Source organism: Ostrea edulis, chromosome 3 (assembly GCF_947568905.1).
Source record: "Ostrea edulis chromosome 3, xbOstEdul1.1, whole genome shotgun sequence".
NCBI classification, from domain to species: domain Eukaryota; kingdom Metazoa; phylum Mollusca; class Bivalvia; order Ostreida; family Ostreidae; genus Ostrea; species Ostrea edulis.
In genome coordinates this window covers 42,788,202-42,798,871 of record NC_079166.1, presented here as the reverse complement: position 1 = coordinate 42,798,871, position 10,670 = coordinate 42,788,202, and the positions used below count along the sequence as shown (strand labels likewise).

The window sequence follows — 10,670 nt, the reverse complement described above, 5'->3', positions numbered from 1 at the left end:
CAATACCTACAACCCGAATTTCGACTGTCACCACACAATGATGGAATGACTGCATGGAAATTAATGAGGGTATAATTTGCATATTTTTTAGTCTTTCTAAGAGTGGACTTCAGAAGTACCTAATGCAATACTTTTTTGTTGTGGGTCTACCTTTTTATTTGTACGTCAAGTTGAAAATGGTACGTTTATCAGGGTGAAAAGAGATGTTTCTGATTTCATGGACAGAAGGACCGAGTAAAATATAATGACCACTCGTCCCTATAAATTAATGGTTTTACTCGTCCCATAATATTTAGAACTTAGATAAAGAAAGACTGTTATGGACATGTGTTTTAATTCTTTATTTTTAATCATTTAATGAAAGCCTACTTTGTTAAAATTTAGGTATAAAAGTATGTGGTCTAAAGACTTATACCATTTTGTTAAAGAGAAATCAAGATTAAAACAGACATGTGGTTTAGGGACCAAGCTGTGTGTATGTAAGAAACTGTTTATTTGCCATATACATACACACAGATATACATATATATATATAAATACCAAGGATATCCCTGGGCATGAAAGTTTAAAAGCTTATTTCCAATGGGATCCTTTGATGTAAGGATGTTGACGCTAGGGGGTCATTATGTGGGGAGAAGACAAAGTGTATCCGGAGGGCGACCACCAAACCCAGGGCTCGAAATTAACATATGCCCGTCAGTCTGTGACTGGTTAAAAGTCTGGCGGACTGACTGACATTTGTTTCAGTCAGTCCGATGGGACTGGTTAATTTTCTAAAGCATCATTTTGGAAAATATACTTATGCAATTTTATACACACATTTGGCATGCTTCGGTCTCTAGATATAACAGACGAATCTGATTGGTAAATAGAAATTCCCTATTTAAGTGTTACAATATTTTCTGAGGCATATTGAGTTCAATTTCATTCTAATAACATTAACAAAATATATATATATGTTTAATTATTTCTGGAAAACTCTGTTGGACTGGTAAATTTTTCTGTGGACTGGTTGAAATTATACCCCATCAGTCCGGCTGGACGGGAGACTTTAAAAGTAAGCTTCAAGCCCTGAAACCTTCTCACATACAACCACTGTCGATCACGGGGATCGAACTCGGGTTGCAGTGGTGAGAAGCGAGAGGACACCCAGGTATATGTGTGTATATATATACATGTATTATATATACATACATATAGAATGTACATGTCAAACAAATTCTAGGTGGTGTACAAATATTGATAGCATTGAATGGTGTCATAGTAAATTGTTAATGTTTAGAAGCATCTGAATAATATAAATAATGTTATGGGAGTAACAAATTTGTTATTAACTCTTAGACTATAATAACCTATAATAACATATGTATTCACAAAGACCAGTCTCATGTCAGTTGAGAATTTTTGGAAACAATGAAACAGAGTTGCTAACTCGTATGATTGATTTGTTGTTTCATTTTTAGATAGATATATTTTCACCAGATTCAGATCTTAATACTATAGTGCCCTGCATGCATTTTTTCATGATTTTTTATTTTTAGATTGCTTACAACACAAACCCAAAATAGGGTTGATGTTACTTTTGCTTCATTGAACACCATGAACATACAACTGTAGAACTGGCAAGGATAAGAAGGCAAAATTGTGGGATATGCCAGGAAAGGTCAAAGTTCGTGTAGTTGCAGGGCGGGGCCTGCCAGTGATGGACAGGTCCACAGACCTTACAGATGCTTATGTAGAGGTATACAAAGTTCTGTTAAAAGTATTTGTCTCCCTTTATCAATATGTAAATGTAATAAAATAATATGTTTTTGCTGAGGATTGAACCAGGGACCTCTGGCATGACAGTCCAGTGCTGTGCCGATTGAGCTAAAGGGTTAACCCACAAGCCAGAGTTAGTAGGGAGGCCATGCATCTAACACTACCACATTGTCCCCTCCAGAGAGAGAGAGAGAGAGATGTACCAACTCTCTCAAAGTGTCAGCACCAATGGGATGAAGTTCTGGGGGCAATCAGTCTCACCCACGAGAGAGTTCCTGTGTTCCAATGTGGGTGCCAAATGTAACAAAGACGAATGTATGCCTCTGGTGAGGGTTTAGTCCGGACCTTTGGCATGACAGTCCAGTGCTCTACCAATCAAGCTAATGGATTAACCCACTAGTGGTAGCTAGCAGGAAGGCTACATATGTAACACTACCACATAGATTTATGATTGATTGATTGATGTTTTCCGCCACACTCAACAATTTTTCAGTTATATGGTGGCGCCCAGTTTTTATTAGTGGAAGAGAGAACCCAGATATAATGTACCTGGGAAGAGACCACCGACCTTCCGAAAGTAAACTGGGAAACTTTCTCACTTACTGGCGTGAGCGGGATCCGAACCCACGCCGACAGAGGTGAGAGGCCGTGTGATTTTGAGCGCGATGCTCCATAACCACTCGGCCACGGAGTCCCTCACATAGATTTACGAAAGGCAGATGGAGAGGTGTCTGTTGAGAGTGCAGGAGTTGCCTGTTTAGTGGTGTTCTCCAATACGCATACAGACAATAAGATATTTACAACAGTTTACATTAATGATTTGATTGTCTAAAAATGTATTCAACTTAAAACGGTTCCACCCTCCTGAAACGTCATAAGATTTCGCAAAGTCAATGATTTAAAAAGATTTATGCATGGCAGGAACATGAATTTTGTTAGGGTGTACATGTATTTCAATAGTTATGTAAAAAATCTTGTTAACTATGAAATGTTTCAAAGTCTAAGTTATATATGAATAATCAAAGGGCAATAACTCTGTTTTCATTAAATTATTCATCAAGTCCATTATGCCATAGATTTCTTTCATTTTTCACAAATATTTTGTGTTTTTTTTTAAAGAAACATTTTCATGAATTTGTTATGAATACTATTATATCGTTTTAACCAGTTTTTGTGAAATTGTGATAATGCTGGTTAAAGAAAATTACAATTTTCTGACGTTGATAACAGGTATATATGTGTGTTTATTGATAAAAAATTTATTAATACCGCAACATACTTATTTTATCATTTTATTTGTTACAAAGATATATTATTTGAAGAATCAACGATCTAATATAAGATTGAACCTTTAATTCTAGAGGGGTGGAATTACCTTAAGAAATGAATTTCATTTTTGAAAATACGTGAGGGGAAATGAACTACGACACTTATGCCAGCATACTTCATGAAGCACATGAGTGCCTTATGAAAAGTATGCTGACGTGAAGCGTTGGTTTTCATACCCTTGTGTGATTTCAATAATGAAATTTATTTTTTATATTTACGTTTTACTTTCATTTCTGTCAGAATTCCTAGCCGTTAAAATAGTTGTACTATACTTATCAAGATTCATATGCACATGTAATTCACATTCATGAGGAAATGGCTGTCAATTCAATTTGTAAAGTTATCAAAGGCAAAAACATTGGAAATGTAAATATAAAATAAAGTTGTAAATGATTATATTAGGTAATTTTGGCACAGTGATACACTAGGAAAGTTGCCCTATTTTGGTGAATGATTAAAATTGGCCAAATGGCCAACATTTATAATTTGTGTAAATACTGCACTTGTTAAATGAAATTCTGCCAAAACAAAGCACTAAGATTTCAGCTACTTTTTTGGCAGTTCATTGGCATTTAACATTCATTGTAGAGAAAAATACAGTTGTATCCACATATTTGTTTTAACATCATCAGAAACCCACGGTTGATTATGCTTCGTAAAATATTTTAAAATATCGTCCAATCAAAGTAATCGTTATAGTAATGGAACTCTTCTGTTTTTAAAGGTAACACTAACTTTGCTATCACAGCAATTATATACCGAAATTGGGCTGAAAGCGTCTTTTTGATTGGACAAATTTGCTTAGGGTTTTCCATGAGTACCCAATCAAATTGCCTCATTAATTATGAGAACGAACGAGTAGGAATGAATGGACCCACGGGTGATGGAGAGAGGAACAAAGCGTATTCAACCGTGGGTTTCCTATGATGTTGTTTTAAATGATTCTGTTGATTTTCAGATTAAGTAAATTCCCTTTCAATAATTGTAGATACGGTTTGGGCCTGATGTTTTTAAAACAGACATCTGTAAGAAATCTCTTAATCCACAATGGAACTCAGAATGGTTCAAGTTTGAGGTAATTATTGATTGATTGTATCTTGCATAACGTCTCTTGAGAATTTTTCACTCATATGGAGACGTCACCAGACCGGTGAAGGGCTTCGCATTTTATGCTCGGCCCTTATGGCCATTGAGCAGTGAGGGTTCTTTAGTGTGCCACACCTACTGTAACACGGGACATCCGTTTTTAAGGTAATCTCTGAGGACACGTGACATTCACACCTGATGCTGAGCGTTTGGTGATGGAACTGTCACTACCTCTTTTAACGACTGAGGTCTGTTGCGGCTAGGATTCGAACCCTGGCCTTCCGCATGCAGTGTGAACGCTCTAACTTCTAGGCCACCGCGGCGTTTTTGAGGTGATGAAGACTTCACATTAAATATTACATATATTATGTATGTAAACATTTATATACCTAGGTCAGGCTTTCAAGCGGGCCCTTATTTTCCTTATTTTTCTACAACAGCCCTTATTTTCCTTATTTGAGCTTTAGAATCCTTAAAAAGCCCTAATTTTTTGTTGAAATTTCTACATTTTCAAATTTTGAAAGTTTAAATAAATTTGACGTAAAGTAAGTTGGAATTTATTAAATTTAGTCGTAGTATACTTTCAGAAAATGAATATGTTGATTAAATGTACATCTCAGAAAACATCTTGATGGTTATCAGCTATATTCAGCATTGATTGTGAGCCATGGGAGTCCACCTGAATTATATCATGGTTTGTGCTGAATGCCGAATATGGCTGTTGATGACCACTGGTATGATCTTCTGAGTGGGTAATTAGTTTTTAGGTCACCTGAGTAAACCCAGCTCTGTGAGAGTTCAAACTGTATATTAAAAATTTTCTCCTGTATATTACTTTGTAAACATTTACACCAAAAAGTTGGTCTCACAGCATTCTTGGGTTCACAAAATTGAAAGAAAATTAATGCGCCTGGACATTGGACATGGTGCTGGTAATGAAGCACTAGATGTGGCATATTGAATCGGGAAATGGAAACATCCTCACTGGTGTGGGTCATTGTGTTTTACAAAACACATCAAGGTTTGATGACTTTCAAATGTACATGAAAAAATTGTGGTAAAATCAAACAAACTAATGATTATTTGATCTGCAGGTAGAAGATGAGAGCCTTCAGGATGAACCACTAGAACTTAGGTAAGTCTAGGAAATGTTCTACCCCCCCCCCCCCCCCCCCCCTTCTCCTTCCTGCATACTTGTCTTCATTAACAATTTCTAGTATGAAAAGATGGAGATTTGAAGCACATTAATTATGAATGGAGTAATCCGTTTTGTCTTTTGTTCTGCTTTAGAGTGTTGGACCATGACACATACAGTGCTAATGATGCAATAGGAAAGATTTACGTTGACCTCAATCCTTTACTGACCAAGGAAACTCCCAAGGTCATCAGTGGCTGGTTCCCAATCTATGACACCATGCATGGTATGGACACACTTAGCACTGTTGTCTTGACAACGTTACCCATGTCTGCACTCGTAGCTAAGAGCTGCCAACCACTCAGAAAGAAAATAATCCGGGTTATGTTCAGATATTACATTTTTATTCTACATATTCACTAGTCTGTTTGTGATAGTGATTAGATCCCTTCAAAAATATGTAATTTTGAATTGCTTTATCATCATTTCTTTATAAGATTTTTGACATGGAAACTTAATGTGTATACTTTGAAATGCATTGTGGGAAGGATTTGACAGCCAAATGTTGTGCAAGTTGAAATTTTGGCACCAAACTTTGAATACTGCTGTGAAATATATATTAGATGTGTTCCTAATATTGTTTTAATGACATTGATAGAATCCTCATTCGTACGAGTGTGGGATAGGGAAATTCCATCGAGGGGACAAGATTCGCAATCTAGGACGATCGAGGCTTTGCCAATTCCTAGACAGCGAATCTTGTTCCAGCGGTGGAATTTCCCTACCCTACACGAGTAAATAATGAAGGATTATTTTTCTCACATTTTACCTACAGTTTAGTGCATAACTTTAGGAGCTTTAAGAAAATTCTAAATTATCAAAATCCTCATTTGAACTTCGATGCAAAACTACTTAGATTGGCAGAAAGAGCATACCCGAAAATGGTTTACACTAAAAGTGTAAACTAAAAATCCCAAGGTTGTCCACCAGAAAGCTATACTACTTTAAAATTTAAAGAAAACAATGCAAAATATTTTTACTTCCCCATGTACCGTTAATCTTCACCGTGTAAAGTGAATCTTAGAAAATATATGACATCACAATCAAATGATGTCACAGCAGTGTGAAACAGAAAAATCTCACTTGGGTAAAGTCGATCTCACACTGGTGATAATGTGAGAAAAATATTTCTGTATGAAGTCTGTCTATGTTCAGACTATTTCCACTGCTGCAGTATTTTGATGGCTCAGTGTCTCTGCTTCAAGGTATCAGAGGAGAGCTAAACATTATCGTGAAAGTGGACCTGTTCTCGGATGTAAACAAGTTCCGTCAGTCATCCTGCGGGATCCAGTTTTTCAGCAGTGAGTACATAACAAGAATGGGAGTATTTCCTCTTACTCAACAGTATCTTAACATTTGTATTGTCTCATACCCTACATTTGGGTTTAAGTATTGTAAATTTTTTGATACTTCTGGAAAACTTGATAATGTAAATTTCTATACTGGTGATTCTGAAAGATCTCCTCTGATTTAGCGGCGGAGGTACCAGCAGGGTATCGTATGCAAATAATTAATGGGTTTGTGGAGGAGTTGGTAGTGAATGATGACCCGGAATACCAGTGGATCGACAAAATTCGAACCCCTCGTGCATCCAATGAGGCCCGGCAAAGACTTTTCTCCAAATTATCTGGTACTTACATAAAGATGTTTCTGTGAATTACTACTCAATATCAGATTATCAGTACTTACATAAAGATGATTCTGTGAATTACTACTCAATATCAAATTATCTGGTACTTACATAAAGATGATTCTGTGAATTACTACTCAATATCAAATTATCAGGTACTTACATAAAGATGATTCGGTGAATTACTACTCAATATCAAATTATCAGTACTTACATAAAGATGATTCTGTGAATTACTACTCAATATCAAATTATCTGGTACTTACATAAAGATGATTCTGTGAATTACTACTCAATATCAAATTATCAGGTACTTACATAAAGATGATTCTGTGAATTACTACTCAATATCAAATTATCAGGTACTTACATAAAGATGATTCTGTGAATTACTACTCAATATCAATAGTTGGATTATGCTGTATTTTTTTAGGACAACACGACCAGGTGCCAGATGATTGGCCCTGATATTCCACAAGTAGATGCTTTCCTTTAAATGCAAAATGGACTAAATTTACTTGCTACAAAACTACTAAGTACTTACACATGTTGCAACACTAGTACCTTGGAACACCACAGTGTAGTCATCAAACGATAAATGTAAAATGACTTCTCAATGATTGTAAGTCATTATCGTTTTCTTTCATAGGTGAACTTCAGAGGAAAATTGGTGTAAAAGTGTCAGAGTTGGGTGGAAATGCAGTGATTGGGTAAGTCAGAGAGGATTCTTCTGGTTATTGTAGGGGTATGTAACACTTCTCTACTTATTGTAGGGGTACAGAACACTTCCCTGGTTATTGTAGGGGTACGTAACACTTCTCTGGTTATTGTAGGGGTACGTAACACTCCTCTGGTTATTGTAGGGGTACGTAACACTCCTCTGGTTATTGTAGGGGTACGTAACACTCCTCTGGCAGTGTGCGAAATTAACTATGTACCGATAGACAATGTCTATAGAAAATCGAATCGGTCTATAATGATCGAAATAGCTATAGACCGACTTGTCTATAGGAATTCTGAATAAAAAACTGGTTCCTTGCCACTTATTAAACATATATGAGAAGCAGGACCAGTTATAGATATTACGCTGATGTTTCTGTTCAGCCCTTAGCTGTAATAAAATGTTCCACAATGTAATAATTACAAATCATTCGAATGAGATTATTCCATTTTCAACAGGGGGGGGGGGGGGGGGGGGGGGGGGTGTTACTTCAATGTACACCATTTTTGTGCAAATGTTCTTTTTCGAACAGTTAAAATATGTGGAAGGTGCACGCCCTGGAATCAAAAGGAAAGTGGTCAGTACAACAAGTTCCAGCAAGACTAAAGTCGCAGAAAATTATGAGAAAACGAAACATAGTTGAAGTGACTCAGATGAGGAATCGGACTGAAACTGAGCTGGAACAAAATGAAAAATAAAATGGAATTCTAATTGAAAAGCTTGTGCATGAAATTTAAAAAGAATATAATTAAACTATCATGAATGAATTACCAAAATCAAATTTGTGTCTATTTATTTTTTAATAACAATGAATATTGCATGTTAAATTTTGGTCTATAGGAATTTGTTGTGGTCTATAGGAAATGAAATGACTATGGACCGACAGTCTATAAAACTTTGAAGTTATTTTCGTACACTGCTCTGGTTATTGTAGAGGTACGTAGCACTGCTCTGGTTATTGAAGGGGTACGTAACACTACTCTGGTTATTGTAGGGGTACGTAACACTTCTCTGGTTATTGTAGGGGTACACTCCTCTGGGTATTGTAGGGGTACGTAACACTTCTCTGGTTATTGTAGGGGTATGTAACACTCCTCTGGTTATTGTAGGGGTACGTTACACTCCTCTGGTTATTGTAGGGGTATGTAACACTCCTCTGGTTATTGTAGGGGTACGTAACACTACTCTGGTTATTGTAGGGGTACGTAACACTTCTCTGGTTATTGTAGGGGTACGTAACACTACTTTGGTTATTGTAGGGGTACTTAACACTTCTCTGGTTATTGTAGAGGTACGTAGCACTGCTCTGGTTATTGTAGGGGTACGGAACACTGCTCTGGTTATTGTACGGGTATGTAACACTTCTCTGGTTATTGTAGAGGTACGTAACACTTCTCTGGTTATTGTAGGGGTATGTAACATTCCTCTGGTTATTTTAAGGGTACGTAACACTCCTCTTGTTATTGTAGGGGTACGTAACACTCCTCTGGTTATTGTAGGGGTATGTAACACTCAAATTTCTTCATGCATCACATGTACTATTTGTGTTTGCATCGAGCACACACGTTTACATTTAGTCTGCCTTAGCTGTCAGTCATTGTCACCCAGTTTAATGAAATGATTTTTTTTGTTTTGTTTATAGTAGGGACTGTTAATGTTTACAGTAACTTGAAAAGTTACTATTACTTGCATTGTTCACCCGCTCATTTGGAATCAGTGTTTACAAGGACTGTCTGTATTCTAGTTAAGTATTGCCCCATTTTGTAGCCCAGTAAAGCTTTTTAAAAGGTTATTTATTTCTTAAGTATGCATTTTAGAGGAACAGACGGTTTTGAGATATGCACTGACTGTCCACTGTACACAATGATAACCCAATGACTCATTATGTTGAGAAACAAACTTCTTGTGTTATACTGAACTTCTACTTATTTACAGTGACTGTTACTGTCAGTGTTTATATTTACAGTGATCATTACTGTCAGTGTTTATATTTACAGTGACCGTTACTGTCAGTGTTTATATTTACAGTGACCGTTACTGTCAGTGTTTATATTTACAGTGACCGTCACTGTCAGTGTTTATATTTACAGTGACTGTCACTGTCAGTGTTTATATTCACAGTGACGGTTACTGTCAGTGTTTATATTTACAGTGACCGTCACTGTCAGTGTTTATATTTACAGTCACCGTCACTGTCAGTGTTTATATTTACAGTGACCATCACTGTCAGTGTTTATATTTACAGTGATCATCACTGTCAGTGTTTATATTTACAGTGACCGTCACTGTCAGTGTTTATATTTACAGTGACGGTTACTGTCAGTGTTTATATTTACAGTGATCATTACTGTCAGTGTTTATATTTACAGTGACCGTTACTGTCAGTGTTTATATTTACAGTCACCTTCACTGTCAGTGCTTATATTTACAGTGATCATTACTGTCAGTGTTTATATTTACCGTGACGGTTATGGTCAGTGTTTATATTTACAGTGACCGTCACTGTCAGTGTTTATATTTACAGTGACGGTTACTGTCAGTGTTTATATTTACAGTGACCGTCACTGTCAGTGTTTATATTTACAGTGACCGTCACTGTCAGTGTTTATATTTACAGTGACCATCACTGTCAGTGTTTATATTTACAGTCACCATCACTGTCAGTGTTTATATTTACAGTGACCATCACTGTCAGTGTTTATATTTACAGTGACCGTCACTGTCAGTGTTTATATTTACAGTGACGGTTACTGTCAGTGTTTATATTTACAGTGACGGTTACTGTCAGTGTTTATATTTACAGTGATCATTACTGTTAGTGTTTATATTTACAGTGACGGTCACTGTCAGTGTTAATATTTACAGTGATCGTTACTGTCAGTGTTTATATTTACAGTGACTGTCACTGTTGGTGTTTATATTTACAGTGATGGTCACTGACAGTGTTT

At 36.4% G+C, this 10,670-nt stretch overlaps 1 protein-coding gene across 5 annotated transcripts in view; it reads left to right on the top strand.

The window, feature by feature from the left end:
• The window catches only part of LOC125673640 (C2 domain-containing protein 5-like), a 59,889-nt gene continuing 49,219 nt past the window's right edge, over positions 1–10,670 (top strand). For 3 of the 5 annotated variants that reach the window (XM_048910290.2, XM_048910287.2, XM_048910283.2), the window contains exons 1-8: positions 1–69; positions 1,542–1,741; positions 4,079–4,165; positions 5,271–5,311; positions 5,467–5,597; positions 6,577–6,672; positions 6,846–7,001; positions 7,651–7,711. In XM_048910290.2, the coding sequence (XP_048766247.1) occupies positions 1,652–1,741; positions 4,079–4,165; positions 5,271–5,311; positions 5,467–5,597; positions 6,577–6,672; positions 6,846–7,001; positions 7,651–7,711 (662 nt within the window). In that variant the 5' untranslated portion in view covers positions 1–69; positions 1,542–1,651. Of the gene's footprint in view, positions 70–156; positions 180–1,541; positions 1,742–4,078; positions 4,166–5,270; positions 5,312–5,466; positions 5,598–6,576; positions 6,673–6,845; positions 7,002–7,650; positions 7,712–10,670 lie in introns of those variants that run through there. The other 2 variants (XM_048910284.2, XM_048910288.2) reach the window with 2 other exon arrangements.